This window comes from Trematomus bernacchii, unplaced genomic scaffold, assembly GCF_902827165.1.
Source record: "Trematomus bernacchii unplaced genomic scaffold, fTreBer1.1, whole genome shotgun sequence".
NCBI classification, from domain to species: domain Eukaryota; kingdom Metazoa; phylum Chordata; class Actinopteri; order Perciformes; family Nototheniidae; genus Trematomus; species Trematomus bernacchii.
The window spans coordinates 2,932,411-2,949,029 of record NW_022987767.1 but is presented as its reverse complement, the minus strand read 5'-3'; the positions used below and the strand labels follow the sequence as shown (position 1 = coordinate 2,949,029).

At 40.7% G+C, this 16,619-nt stretch overlaps 1 protein-coding gene across 1 annotated transcript in view; it reads left to right on the top strand.

Moving 5' to 3' along the window:
- Positions 1–16,619, top strand: part of LOC117496677 (SH3 and multiple ankyrin repeat domains protein 2-like) — a 178,610-nt gene that overhangs the window by 120,800 nt on the left and 41,191 nt on the right. Inside the window, 2 exon segments of the mRNA XM_034148397.1 lie at positions 3,023–3,105; positions 5,435–5,559. Coding sequence (XP_034004288.1) covers positions 3,023–3,105; positions 5,435–5,559 — 208 coding nt within the window.

Here is a 16,619-nt window from a genome sequence, read left to right as displayed (position 1 = left end):
TACAATCTGACTAATTCTGCAACCAGATGAGTCGCCCCCTGCTGAATATTAGACAGTACCTCCACATAGGTTTCACTTTTCAGAGACTGCTTCTTGATTTAAAGCCCATCATAGAGAGTTTGGCCCTCGTCCACCATGGCGGATAATTTATTGAGCATCATTTTTCTCCTGCAGCCATCCTTCATGCAGTTTAACAGCTGGATGTCTGTCTCACCACTGTGTCCTTGAGCCAGACCTCCAAACTGCAATACAAAGTTTCACATGCACAGAAAGACTTAAAGGTCCCATGTCATGGCCATTTTTACTGATCATAATTCCATTGTTGAGGTCTACTAGAACAGATTTACATTGTTCAATGTTCCAAAATCACATCGGTTTCTCATACAGCATCTCTGTATAGTATGTGTATTCACTCTCTGTCCTAAACGGCTTGTTGGAGCTCCTGCAGATTTTGAATGCTGCGTGGGGTCTGGGTGCCGTGTTGGCGGGACGTTGCGGGGCTCGCTGCTGCGCCCTTTGAGGCTCGAGGAGCGGACAGTGTGAGCTGGATTACTGGTGTCGTTTCCTGGTTGCTGCGTGGGGTCTGCGAGACCCCGCGGAACTCAGCCTGAGCACACACACACACACACTCACAGCCAGGCGAGTGTGAGTGTGTTTGTGTGTGTGTGGAGAACCGCAGAGCCGCGGCTGAGAAAAGATAAGGCTGAGTGAGTGTGTGTGTGTGTGTGCGGAGCTCCGCGGATTGGTCCATTGGTCGGCGTTACGTCACTATACTCAGGAAGAAAAAAATGGAAAAAGAAAAATCTCCAACGAGGCGTTCTGGGGCAGCATAGAAAGGTCTTTTCTGTGTTAGAGTTTTACTCGCTACAGGGTGTACTTTGAGGGTTTGTGACTTTGCAGACAGGGGACGGGTAATAACCGGAAAAGCATGACATGGGACCTTTAAGATTCAATGGCTTTATTATCATATCCACAATAGATACAGCTGGAAATAAACAATTTAAATCACAGACTCCCCTAACAATGAAACATACTATTCAGAAGACATAGTGAAATAGAATAATGCTGAATGTCAGTTGCTGAAATAAGACAACAAATATACGTTAAAAAAGATAAACCAGAATGTAAAATGAATATAATAATTAAGCAGAATATGAATGTTTGGCGAATATAGCTTTTAAATTCATCGATGCTGTGTAGAGTAACAAAAGTTATTAAATAAATCTTTAGTTTAGTTTTTTAATACATTATGAACTTAGTCTCTAACATATAGTGGAGGAGAAGTATGAACTAGCAGAAAATATATATAATAAAGGAAAGTATGACTACAAAACATTGTCCTGTGTGTGTGTGTGTGTGTGTGTGTGTGTGTGTGCGTGTGCGTGTGCGTGTGCGTGTGCGTGTGCGTGTGAGGGAATGCTGGGAGATAACCTTCAGTGGGTGTCGGCCTCCCTTACTCTCGAGACAGATTTTTCCGTTGCTAAGGGAACTGTTGCTAGGACGGCGGTCGCACCTCTCTCTCTCTGCTAATATAAACTGGATGATGCTCCTCGGGCTGCGGCAGCTAACTCAGCCTTTAAGTTTCACATCTCCAGATTCTTCACAACGCAGGAACGTACCATCTTCTACTGCTTGTGGATTCCCTGCAGTGTGTTCTATAGGTTTTAGTGCATGTAAAGGGTCTGCAAAGGCCAAAATCCCTGTGTTCCCTCCAGAGGAAGATTCTCTCTCACACACTCCCCCCTCCCTGCATGAAACACCTCCATTGGACTCCTTTGTTTACTTCAGGAAAATTGTGACATCACTATGTAACATTGGCACTTCCATTGGCTATCTCCAACACATTGTACGTGATAGGCTAAGAGGCGGGACATCTATAAGCAGTTTTTCTAAGGACAGATGGTGTCATATTCGTATTCATGTTCTGTATAAACTGTAAAGTCCCCAAAAAACGATTTCAAATGTGTGATATTGGACTGTATAAAAAATGATTTCAAGGGACTCCATGAAACTCCTATAATAGTTTTATTTTGAACACTGTTGTTTTACAGTTGAGTGAAAACTTTTAGATCTTTAAGTGTTTTGACTATAGGAAGATTGATTAACATTTAGGTCAAATAAGGACAAAAATATAAGTCTTCTATAGTTAAAATATATAAAATAAACAATGATCCATTCTTCAAGGGACCCTTTTAAACTCCCTTAAAGATTATATATTAAAAGTTGTTGTTTCAAAAGTTAAAGCTTTACTGTTTTAACAAAGGATAACAATTTGATGGATTCTAATAAAGACACAACCCCCATTATCAGCATTATTTATCAATCACTCAATACATCAATTAACATCAATCAGTAAATTAGACAGGTTTCAAACCATATGACACCCTGCTGTTCACACACACACTCCCCCTCCATTCTGTCTCTGTCTGACACACACACACACACACACACACACACACACACACACACACACACACACACACACACCCTCCCTATCCAGTCGGTGTGTTCCGTAGCTGATTGCATTGCAGAGCACACCTTTAGACATCCATTCACACCGATCCTCCACTGCTCCCTCCCTCCATCTGGCTCTCTCTCCCTCCACCCCCCTCGGTACAACGTTGATCTCCAGCTTTCCTACCCGCCTCATCATGAGCCATAAGCGGCCACCAACAGCAGCCTGATGTCGCTTCTTCACCGGCGCCCGGAGCCTCCGCAGCGGCGGTAGCGGCGGCGCATTTTGGCGGAGAAACGCGCGTCTTTCTTCCGTCGTCTTTTTTTATTCCAAATCTTTTTTTGTGTGTCTGGAGATGCTGTTGCGGGGCCGCTGTCATACCGTGTGATAGAGAGCGAGGAGGCGGGGGTGGTGGTGGTGGGGTGGGGTCGGGGTTGCCCTGCCCTGCCCTGGCCGGACTAGCTCTCCCTCCTCCAGCATGAACCTCCACTCGGGCAGGGCGTCCGTGGCTATGCTGCGGATGATGGGCTGTGCTAACGGGCGCTCTGCTCGGAATCTCCTCCACAGTGACTGCGTGGTGGACGAGAAGTCGGTGGTGCTCCAGAAGAAGGAGAATGAGGGATTTGGCTTCGTGCTGCGAGGGGCAAAAGGTAGGAAAAAACATTTGGACTTTTTATGTTTTTTGCATGTCTGTTTCTGTCAATCTGCCCCCCCCCAAAAAAAAATCATCACATTTTGCAGTTGTATTCGCTGCAACATCTGCATTCATACCTTTTGCATTTAAACATGTTTTTGGTGCATTTTTTTCGTGCATTCTTGGTTATTCTTAGATCACTCTTGGAGGTTTATGTGGGAGAATGCATGGAGTAATGCTGTAGCCCTCCCCCCTCCTCCCCCCTTTAAAAAAAATAAGTTCTGCAAATAAAAACACATTTCAATGCAACTTTTAACATGACCGTCCCTAAAGCCTTTTGCTCGCCTCTTTCTGTCAATACTCCACAAAAACCAACAAATCTTGCACTCATTTTTGCTGCAAAGTCTGCATTGTCGTACTTCTTGCAAACCCGTTTTTGGTGCTTTTTTTTTCATGCATTCTTGGCTATTCTTAGATCACTCTTGGAGGTTTATGTGGGAGAATGCATGGAGTGATGCTGTAGCCCCCCCCCCCTCCAAAACAACAGCATGCAAATAAGTTCTGCTAATAAAAACACATTTGAATGCAACTTTTATTATGACCTTCCCTGAAGCCTTGTGCACACACACACACACACACACACACACACACACACACACACACACACACACACACACACACAGTAGAAGTGTCAGATGCATTATGACGGCATGTTTACGTTAACCCCCCCTCAAAACTTGCCCTCATTTTTATTTTCTTCGCGTTTCTTAAAGGTTAAATCTGCCTTTTAGGGCTGCAAAAAACATTTAATACGACTTCAAATCCCTCTTTTTTGAATCTGCTTCTGGCTTATGTGTCTGGTGTGTACCTGCGTTGTATCTGGACAACTCCCCCCCCCCCCCTGCCACATGATGAGTTGTTGTGATACACACATGCAGTTTGATGTTCCTCCAGGCCATGAAATTGGCTCTAAAAATAGCCAGTTTGAGCTGCTGTTGCTGCTGCGTCTCTTTCTATGACGATTCTCGCCATGTCATAATCCACGTTGCATTCCACAACTGTGCGATTGGACTACGCCAGCGGTTACTGTCGAGAACTACATTTAGTATTCAGTGTTTTTTTTTTTTAAGAAAGAGAGGAAGAGGGGGAGGCAGAGACGAAGAAGAGGAAATTGGTTTAAAAAAACAAAATACACGAGGAATGTTCTAGTCCTTCGACACACTCTGCTATCACCCCGGAGGAACTGACCCAGTCGAGCTTATCCTGCACAGGGTGAACACACACACACACACACACGCACACACACACACACACACACACACACACACACACAAACGCACTTGAGCTGTCACATAAGCTCACATCCTTTCCTCTGCTCTCTGGCGTTTTTCTTTTTTACTCTCCATCTCCATCCTTGTCTTTCTCCTTCTCTGTGTCACACATTCAGGCAGACACCACCCAAAGAAACGTAGTCATCATCACATTCATGTAAATCCCCAGAATCCCCCCCCTCTCCTCTCTCTGGTGCTTCCAGTACTGGGATGAGTTATAGGAAGTGTCACTTGTCACCACTGGTTTCTCCCAGCCTCAATGTTTTTGTAACCTTCCCGAGAGCAAGAGGGAGACGGAGCCAGCATACAGTGCTGACTGATGTTGAAACATTAAAAGCTAAATTCACTATTAAACATAATGTTTTGGTCTGCATGTGCGTGGAATCATCTCTTGTTTGCGTGGTGGTTTGAAGTGTTCTTAAAGGGACAGTACACTCCAAAATCAGAGCCTATTGCAACCCAGTCTCATGGCAGCTTGGGAAATGGTCATGTGATTTAATGTACTGATATCGTCTTTTTATCAGGACAAAAGTCGGGATTGAGGAGAACAAAAGTTGCATATTTTTCCCCATTTTTTGAACCGTTACTAAAAATGTAAAAAAGTCACAATTATTATTGCTTTTATTTATTTATTTCATTATTTTTGATATGCTGTTTATGTCAGTAAGAACAAAAGTCTAAGGGACTGAGGAGACCAGAAGCTGGATATTATTTTTATTTATTTATTATTTTTTAACTTAAACTGCTGCTTTACTAACGATAATAGTCAGTTTAATGATATTATGCAGGTCAGTTAATCAGGTAAAGACTCAGGACTGGGGAGACAGGAAGTTCTTTTCGTTTTTTTGTGTTAAAGCTTGACAGAAAAAGACGTGATGCAGGCACCAACAGTGAGACATTTTAGTTTGAGTTGTCGAATGTCAGAGATATCGGTCGTAGAGATGTCTGCCTTGTGTCCAATATAGACACAGCTTTCTCTATAATCTTTTCCCTCCTCTTCCTCCCTCCTGTCAGCGGACACGCCCATCGAGGAGTTCACTCCCACGCCCGCCTTCCCCGCCCTGCAGTACCTGGAGTCGGTGGACGAGGGGGGGGTGGCCTGGCAGGCGGGGCTCCGGACGGGGGACTTCCTCATCGAGGTAAGAGCTGATACATGTCTTTTCTACATCAACATGTGTCCCCTCTGTGGAAAGAGATTCTGAAAGTTTCAGGAAAAAAGATTCTCTCTCTTTTTGTCCTGATCCATTTATATAAAAACCTGTCTGAAAAGGAACTGATCAGATTCTGGCCACTTTATGATGTCATCACGATGTGTTGTCTTGTGTAACCATTAGCCAATCACCAACCAAGGTAACCCCCCCCCCCCTTATCACCTGAATCTCCTCCTAGAGCACCATTGTGTTCTTTGTAACCAAATATCTCTCAGAGGGGCGTGGGGAGGGGCTCCTTATTTTCATCTAAAGTAACAGACAGAGAATCAGCACTTTTGAAACAGGGCTGAAACAGAGGGGATTATGGGATGCTGCAATGATCTGTTTGGTGTTTGGAGGCAAACACTTCAGAGACATGTTCTGTATATATCTGAGACCTATACTATATTGATGAAAAACAGTATAATAGGGGACCTTTAAAATGTCCTTGCCCCTGCAGGTGCATTTACAGGCTCCAGAAGCTGGTGCAACATGTGCCAGAGAAAGATGAATCCTGAGGTGTTTTTGCACAAATGTAAACGCTTTTGGTCATTGTTGTTGGATTCTACCCTGAAGAAAATGAAACGTTGACCTAAATCAAATGTATTGTGTCTTAAGATTTCACTTAACTGTTAAAGGTTTATTTTAAGCAATAATATGAAGTTTAAATATTAGTTTCAACTTAATAGTATTTCAACTTTCAACTGACCTAATACAGTTGTGTGAGATTTGTTGACATAGTACACTTAATTAAAGTCAATATTTCCGTGTTTTCTGTGTGCCTTTGCTCTAATGGTTGTTTGGGATACTAAAGTCAGCTATAACATAAGATGTACACTAGCTGTTCAGTCTTCAACAAATATGTGTGTCACTGTTTACTCAGAGCTTGGATCTAAATGCGTGCCTCACTGAGCAGAGTGTGTTTTCAGGCGGTGTGCTGTCTGGTTTTATGGCTCACTGTTATGTGCTTGTGAGAACATCCTATTACTGAAATGAGTTTGAACAAGGCCTCCCTTTATTTTAAACTCATCAGAAATAATATCAATTATGTGATTGCAATTAAAGCAGCAGTTGAGCTTCTGATTTGGAGGATGACCTGTGGTTAGAATCATCTTTTTAGATGCTAAGTGTGCACACTGAAGACATTGCTATGGGACGAAAAAAAAAAAATCCACTTTTATTGTCGGTACTATACAGGTTCTATGTAACAAAATGGTTTCTCTGCATTTGACCCATCCTAGTGTTAGGAGCAGCGGGCTGCCATTATGTACGGTGCAGTGTCGGGAACGGTGCCTTGCTCAGGGACACCTCTGTAGCACTTGGTCTTTCCGGGACTTGACTGGTGACCTTCCAGTTGCCAAGCCAAGTCCCCTATGGACTTTGCCACCTCCACTTGCTGTTTGTTCCCTGAGTAGAATGACATATGTGCATGTTTTGGGTCTTTTATTTGTTTGAAATGTATCCGGATGTAATGTAGACTTTATATGAAGCTGTTGAAGTTGACATTATTCTTGCTCATGCTCCTGTGTGAGTCGTTACCTTTGCAGTGCAATATAATACCTACAAATTCAAGGTATTACACATGCAAAAGGATCTTGTATTTTACATTTGTTCCAGTAGGGATGGCTTTATACTGCTTTCTCATGTCGACACCATCATGATATATTTACTTGTAGTTATTCTACTTAATTTCAGTGTCAGTAGCGTCAGTATCAGTTTCCTCTACACATGATGGTAATGATTACAACCTGCAATTGATGCCATTTCCACCTAGATTTAAAGAATTAAAGACCATGTAAGAATATACATAATTTATCTTAAAAGATTCTGAATAACCAACATGTTCGCTGACACTTAGATATATAACGTTTTTTATGAAGCCTGCACTAATATAAATTATGTTTTGTAAGCTGTTGTAATATTCGAGCTCCCGGGGCTTTCTTCCACAAGCCTCCATAGTGATATAATAATAATTAGTTTTTTACGTTATTTTGTACTATTGGAGCACTTCATGCATTGTTATACAAGGATGTAAAATCGTGCAGGGTATTATGGTATATTCCAGTCGGAGCTGCAGCCTCACCGTCACATCGCTGCTGAGAAAGGAAACAGAGTCTGAGGGAAAAGCACATTTTCTATTTTGAGCGTGCACTCTTCCTCCTGTATGACTCCATAACGGCAGCTCAGCGCTGGGGATGGGTTTGTTTAGTGATTCTGCTAAATGGAGCATCAAATGAGAAGAACAAACTGAATCTGCAGCGCTGCCTCAGTGTTTCTGCAGCTTTAACATCCTATTATGTTTTATCTGAAACATCTGTTGACCCCCTTCAATCATATCATCATTCTACTTCTGTGTGAAGTCAAAAAACAGCAGATGCATGTTTGAACGATGCATCCAAGAGGTTTAAAATGTTATGCAAGGCTTTTTGCAAATATTAAAACAAGATATTATTCAAGCTAAATACAAACATAGTAAACCATACACCGATCAAATTCTTTAATTTGCAGAATATCACCACACTCACAATCACTGTGCTTTGTATTTCAACATTATTCTGCAGTTTCAATTTAAATATTTAATGAGCATTGAATGCATATCAACTAAAGCTGTGTATTTGCATGAATCTGGCATTATGATACCTGATACACTTTGGTACTTTAATCAAGACAATACTTTAAAGTGACTTTTAAAACCTAATTTGGGAAATCTGTCATACATCAACATAGTATAAAGTACACACTATATCATAGTTAAGAAAACATGTCTTTTGCGTCAATACGCAACTTGCTCTCTCTGTTTAAGTTGATAAATAAATGGCTAAAGATTTCCATCCCTCCACAAAAATCCAAGGAGATTTCTCCATTGGATTTCGGGTTCTTGCAGAAAATCATCTCTGTGTCAAACAAACGTTTATGATACTTTAATGTTTTGTTCAGCAGGATAATCTCCACATATTAACACCACTTTATGACTTTTGAAGTTAAAAGCTAACGTTGGGCTATAAAGGAACTACAGCACGGTCACATGACTTCACGTCACCACCGCTAACTAAAGGTGGCTAATGTTGGGCTATAAAGGAACTACAGCACGGTCACATGACTTCACGTCACCACCGCTAACTAAAGGTGGCTAATGTTGGGCTATAAAGGAACTACAGCACGGTCACATGACTTCACATCACCACCGCTAAGCTAAAGGTGGCTAATATTGGGCTATAAAGGAACTACAGCACGGTCACATGACTTCACATCACCACCGCTAAGCTAAAGGTGGCTAATATTGGGCTATAAAGGAACTAAAGCACGGTCACATGACTTCACCTCACCACCGCTAAGCTAAAGGCGGCTAATGTTGGGCTATAAAGGAACTACAGCACGGTCACATGACTTCACGTCACCACCGCTAAGCTAAAGGCGGCTAATGTTGGGCGTGATGACGTTTAGTCGTCTCATTTAGACACTTGTTAGCAACCGCTGTTTTTAAATTGGGTCGGTGCGTGTGTGTCGGTGCAGTTTCTGTTTATTCTGTGTTGTGGTCGTCATGATGTAGTGGTGATGCGGTTGCCATGGCAGCCGATTGGCTTTAGTGTATAATCCCGTTAGAGATGACCTGCAGTGCTGAGCTGCTAAACAGATTAGCATGAAGAGATGTCTCTGTCATATCCCTCTGACGGATGAACTCTCGCCCTCTCTGTGTCCAGCACACACACCAAACAGGGACTTTAAACATTACATTAAGGACTGTCAGATTCTGGGATGCTTTTGATGTTTTGTTGCTAGTTATTCCCCATTTTATGAAAGATAAACAGTAAATAAGCGACCGGTTTCACCTTGATTCAGCATTTTATTATAATATTTTTGAATGAGCACAAATGTAATCCTTCAAATGTATGAAACAACCTTGAGTATGACCTTCTTTCAGAATAATTTTAAGAATGACTATTTCCAAAGCCTTTTTTAGCTTTGATAAAACAACTACTCAATGAGAACAAGTGTTTCTTTACTTGGCAAAATGACAATTTTACCTATTCTTTCTTCCTTTATTCCCAGAGCGTGTAAAAGTAGTGGGACGGTGCAGATAAATAAATAAAAGTAAAATAAGTATGCTAACTTTTTAAATAGAAGAGGCGAACACACATATATTAACATCAAATAACTACTGTACTGTGAAAATAAGCAGCAACATAATATGGTATGTGTGTATAATGCAAAAGTAAGAAACTAACAGCCATTAATACCAAAAATAAAGAGTCTGTATTGTGCAACAAGCCCCTCTTGAAAGCAAATTCCTTGTCTCTTTTAAAGCACATTTTATTAAGCGGTTTGTCATCAAAGAAGGTGGAATGACGGGAGCAAACATTAAGAGGCAAACAGAACTGGAAGAGCAGTGATTATCCATCATAAAATATGTGATTTAGTTATCGCTAGCAAGTGGATTGTTGAGTACTACCAGTGATATATCTTTTTATCTTACTGCAATGTATTTCAGAGCACCTGGCCTTATTTGTAAGTCCACAGAGAGGCGTGTGTGTGTGTCTGTGTGTGTGTGTGTGTTTAAACATCTGGTTTTGTGTCCGCCAGACTGCACACATGGCCTGTTTTTCCTTCTGATGTACATTAGCAGAACATTTTCCATTTGCATGCATGATTTAGGGCTCGGCTGAGCATCAATCTTTCATCGCTCTCTTACAGCTTGGCATGAGCACGAGCCATTCATTCAGTGCCCTCGTACACAGCCACTCAAATCATTTGCCTAAATGTGTTTAAGTGGGTGCTTGTGGGGGTCCCCATCAATAACCGCTGTGCAGTCTTCATATCGATGCAGCTCGTTGACTTCGAGGGAAGCCGTCTGCTGCGGCGTGTCACACTTTCTATTTATATCTGGTTCACCTTTAGCTGCACTTGAAAGGTAAAAATCATGAAGGTCAGATGTGATTCTGACGATGCAGACGTCCATTACTCATCTCTCTGCCCTCTCTCATTTCGGTAAAGGGTGTGTGAGTTTTGCCCTGTAGCCACAGCAGGTGGTTGTTCACCATAAGTGCACATCCTTATGGATTACTGCTAATTAAACGAAAGGCTGAGTTCATTTTAAAGAGGCCCTATTCTGCTTTTCGGGTTTTCCCTTCCCTGTAGTTTGTTATGTAGGTTTTTTGTGCATTTTAATGGTCTGTAAAAGCCTAAAATCCCTGTGTTCCCTCCATCACTACGTAACACTCTCGGTTCTACATGGAGACATGTCACAGTAGAGACACTACATACTGATATGAACCTGAAAATGAGCATCATGTCACATCGACAGAAAGATAATACCTACATTGATAATTGATAAAGTATATTTTTCTGGCAAAAATATCTAAAAATGCTTGTTTTAATGTCTAAAAAGTCTCTGTTTTGAACATTTCTGAAAGTTTCTCTGTTTTATATCATACAAAAGTGAAAATTAAGTCATTTGGAAACATCCCCTACGACAGAGAGGAATGTTTTTTTTTACTATTTTCAAACAGTTCATAGAGTAATCTAAGAAAACACTCTACAAATTAATCTATAATGTAAATAATCTGTATTTACAGCCCTAAAATCCCACAGAGGAATGCACACTACAGCTTCACTTATTAAAAGCACACTGCTTGATGATGAAAAGGTTATTAGTCTCTGTAACAAAGTGAAGTGTATCTTTAAGAAGAGAGTGACTGTCAAAGAGCTGCTGTCGTTGTGCCCGTCCTTTAGAGACATGCTAATGCTTGCAGGATACAACATGTACAAAAAAGTTGTGTGTGTGTGTGTAGCTGCAGGAGCGTGTGTGTGTGTGTGTGTGTGAGAAGGTATATAGAGTACAGCACTTACTCTCTTATATAACACACGACTCTGGCCAAGAGAAAGATGTGTGACCAGTGTAACATGCAAATGCATCTGCCTCCCGTGCCCCCAGGTGTGTGTGTGTGTGTGTGTGTGTGTGTTGTGTGTGTGTGTGTGTGTGTGTGTGGTATGTGTGTGTGTTGTGTGTGTGTGTGTGTGTGTGTGTGTCTGTGTGTGTGTGTGTGTGTGTGTGTGTGTGTGTGTGTGTGTGGTGTGTGTGTGTGCACTTGTCCTTCTGTCAGATCTCTGAGGACTGCAACACAGCACACAACTGTCAATGTGCTGTGCAGTGAACTAGCACAGGCAGTCCTCACCATGTCTCTCTGCAAAAGCTCTTAAAGGAAAAAGTAGGAGTGTGTGTGTGCGTGTGTGTGTGTGTGTGTGTGTGTGTGTGTATGGGGGGCGTCGCTCTTTGCCATGCAGCAGCATCAAATAAAAAACATGCAAAGTCTCATATTCCTGCAATGTGCGCACGCTTTGATTTCTGCAATAAAAGGCTGCTGTGTTTATGTTAAAGCTGAATATTGCCCCAGATGACAAGGCAGGCGTGTAAAACCTGATTAACCCTTATATTGTGTTGTGTTCTCCCGTGACCCGTTTCAAGTTGAAATGATATATAACTACGCTCTAGTTTTTTGTATCGGAACAAGGCTTCATGATATCCTCCACAACAGATATATAAACACTCCAAAACTGATTTTGACAATTTTTGCCAAGTCTGAAGGTCTCTAAAAAAAAAAGTGTATAATTTGGTGTTCGGGTCTGGGGAGACCCAGCAGAATTGTTTTGGGTCACTCGGGGTCAAATGTGGCCCAATCAAGATTCATCTTTGACTTTAGACACCCCCCCCCCCTTCATACACTGTAACAATCATTTTTCGCAACATGCACCTGGTCTCCCCTCCCTCTGCCGCCCCTCCCCCCACGGGAACTCCACCTTTCTCAAAGAATAGAGTGGCGAAGTCACGCCCATCTACTTCCGGTCCATGGGACCTTATTTCGGAAAAATTATGTATTGAAGTCAATGGAGAGAGAAAACTTATCTTTCGATCCCGTTTGAATTGTGCCATGAATTGCACATATGATGTTTGTCAATCTTAAAAAATAATTTCCATGTCAAAAAAGTCACAGTTTGTCGTTAAACTGTTGAAATATAAGACTATGAAAAATACGTAACTAGAAAGACTACAAATCCCAGAGTCGCGTAAGTCGCGTAAGTGATGTCACAATTGTTTTCCTCCACTAAGAGATAGCTAAGATCAGCTGGCTAAGATAAGATAAGTTTAACAAGATGCCTGTGTGCTTAGCACCAGGTTGTTATCATACCAGCAATGGGTCTTGCTCGTTTTTTTGCTTCCCGTCTGATGAAAGGACCAGGAGTGGCTTGATCAAGTTAGCTACCTAGCTAGTAGCTAGCACGTTAGTTAGCATTACAGCCTTGTCATTTTTATTAGCCTTAACATGAAGTAACATTAAGTAACCAAAATGTTAAACAGTAAGAGTAGTAGTCATATTTCGTGAACCCTTTGAAGAGTACTGTCACCGGTGTGATCATTCTATAATACACAATTTAAGCCCGGGGGAGAAATGCTAACGCTAACGCTAGCATCGGCGATCGGCGATCTTTTCTACTTCATGCTATCTGCACAAATGGTTGAAATTAAAAAGACCAGGCAGTTCAGAGAGAATCAAAGGAAGGCAGGCAGGCAGTTTTGCATGACATTCTTCAGGACGTGTTTCATTGTGGTGATAGTGAGGGTAGTCAATCGTTTTGTTGACAAGACAGTAGTGACGGCCATCTTGGTGACGTGTGTTGTTGAGCAGAGATGTAGTTCATTGAGCGTTTCACACAAACAAATGTGTTACTTCACAGTTTTACGACACATTTTATTTTTTTTGACTTGCAAAATTATCTTTTAAATTGACAAACATCATATGTGTAATTCGTGGCACAATTCAAACGGGATCGAAAGATAATCTTTCTCTCTCCATTGACTTCAATACATAATTTTTCCGAAATAACGTCCCATGGAGGTCCACCGGAAGGGGAGGGACTTCGCCACTCTATATGTACACTAACACTTGAACCTGAACACACACATGCACGTGTGCAATATGTGGTGTAATGTGTTTTGGGCCATACAATAAAATTACAACAGCATTGTACGGTTATGGATGCATTATAAGTTAGTTATGATGTAGTTAAAACAATATTGGAAGATAGTCATTTTTTTGTTGTGTTTTGGACTGAGATAAATCATGGGTCAAAATGTACCCGTGAACACCATGAACGGTAACAGCTTTCGAACACAACACAAGGGTTAAAAGCAGAGAGATCTTAAACAGTGGTGTTTTAGCTGGAATATATTCATGTTTAATTTTATTCCATTTTATTTTATTATATTCACTTCTAACTCATGTGCAATGTCGTTTTCAACATGCTGCTTTGACAAAAGAACATTTGGGATAATTAAAGTATATCTTGTATAATGTAATCTAATCTTATTTAATAAAAAGGCAGACAAATCTAAATGTAACGCATTTCATTGAGAAAATACTTAATATTTCTGCAGCTCTTTCAATGCACATATGCACATTTTTAGCATTCAAAGCTAAAGATGGTCACACCTGTTTCTCTTGCGTTAGAATTAAAGAATGCTGCAGGAAGTTTTTGTATATATACCTCTCTGCGAAAATACTCTATGTTTAAAGCGATAAAATGCAGTGAAATATAGAAAAGGAAAACTCACCAACAGACAGTCAAATGCCTTTTTTCCCACTTCTGTCTGACCTCCTTTTCCAGATTCGTATTCACGGTTGCATCTCATATATCTGTGTTGGCAGAGTAATTTTTAAACATCTGCAACACTCCTTGGTTTGGCGTTAGCATTAGCTCGTGTCTGTGTTACAGACTCATTGCCCTTGTCCAAGTTCTGCTCAGAGGGGGTTACCTGCAGCAGGTTGTTGGCTTTTTAAAGGCACAAAGAGTAGGATTTGTATCACAAAACAGTGTGGAGAATCACATCTGAGCCACTAAAGTGTTTGATGGTATCTGCAGAGATCCTGTAAACCTTTGCCTGGAGTTTCTATTTACATTTAATTGTCTTGTCTTTGTGACTTTCCTGGGTGTTAGCCTCTATAAAGATTTAGCGACAAGGTACCAGATCTTAAACATGCATTTACAGTAAGAGGAAGCTACAAAAATGGCACACTGAAGAAAATGCAAATATAGCGAGCCTATAAATGCCTTAATAGCAAAACTTTGTTGGGCTTTATCAGCGACGGACACATCTTACTCATTGTGGATTTAAAGCAAGGCAAGGCAAGGCAAGGCAAGTTTATTTATATAGCACCTTTCAACACAAGGTAATTCAAAGTGCTTTACAAAAATGGAAGACATTTTAAAAATGGCAATTAAAATCAGTCATTAAAAAGAAAAGATAATAAAATAAACATTAAAAGAAAAAATACATGGATAAAAGTTACAGTGCAGTTTAAGATGTGAATAGTTCAATTAAAAGCAGCGGCAAAAAGAAAAGTGTTCAGCCTGGATTTAAAAGTAGTAAGAGTTGCAGCGGACCTGCATGTTTCTGGTAGTTTGTTCCAGATATTTGGAGCATAATAACTGAACGCTGCTTCTCCATGTTTAGTTCTGACTCTGGGGACAGAAAGCTGACCAGTCCCTGAAGACCTGAGAGTTCTGGATGGTTCATAATTTAGCAGTAGGTCAGACATGTATTTTGGGCCTAAACCATTCAAAGCTTTATAAACCAGCAACAATATTTTGAAATCTATTCTTTGACACACAGGAAGCCAGTGTAAGGACTTCAGAACAGGAGTGATGTGATCCACTTTCTTAGTGTTAGTGAGGACTCGAGCAGCGGCGTTCTGAATTAGCTGCAGCTTTCTAATAGATTTTTTAGTGAGGCCTGTAAAGACACCATTGCAGTAGTCGAGTCGACTGAAGATAAAAGCATGGACAAGTTTTTCCAAATCCTGCTGGGGTATCAAACTCATTTTCATCGCGGGCCACATCAGCATTATGGTTGCACTCAAAGGGCCGGTTGTAACTATATAAATATATAATATACATAAAACATTATCTTACATTATTGCCTCTGCATTGGATTATTATCGGATAGGGTATCTTCATATATAACTACGTCTGAAAGCAGAAGTCTTGGGCAAATAATTTCAAGTCTCTTCAGTGCGCATGTCACAAAACGAGATGCATTGTGGGACATGTAGTTTATGGGCAACCTGCTTCTGTAAAGTGGCATGTGACCATATAATAAACGTATTATATTCTTTGCAAGCTCTTGCGGGCCACATAAAATGAAATTGCGGGCCGGATTTGGCCCCCGGGCCTTGAGTTTGACACCCCTGCTCTAAAGGGATAAGGAGGGCATTTTATTCTGTTGTTGTTATTGTACACAAAGTCCCATGAAAATACAAAATCAACAAAACTGTACCTACTTACAAGTATTGTGTGTATCAGAGCTGATATTTCTTTTTCCTCTGTGCCACCGCGCTCGATTGTTGTTAAAAATGATCCAACATTTGTCAAAAAGCCACATGGGCATTGTTGTGGCGAGGACCAAATGTGGATTAATCCGACGCTGAAAATAGTCCTCAGGAAACGCAGTATTTGATAGTAAAAAGCTCTTTTAGGAAATGATTTATCCTCAGTATCCTCCAGTGCACTAAAGCAACACACGATGGTTATAATATCACATCATGAGGTCAGGGAGTGAAAGCTGTGGCTTTTAGGATATTGTCGGGACTAGAGAAGAGCATTTTAGTTTGTATAGATACAAGTCATTTGTGTTATTAGACATTATTCCACTTCATCATAGCTTTATTCATGTTATTTATTTCCTGCTGAACAGTGGCGAGCCGTCAGGGTCCTCTAGGCCCTCTGTGAGGGCCTAAGATATTCTAAAAAATAATATTTAAAAACATTTAAAAAATATATATTTTTTTTAATTATATATTTTTTTAATATTATTTTTGTTATATTTTTCATTAGTGTTACCGAAAAAAACTTGATTTAATTGTATTTAAAATAACATTTCCAAATAAATAAATCCTTTGAATCTGCCTGTTCAGTCTCTGTTGAATGTGAAGGGTTACATGAAAGAAGCTCGTCTG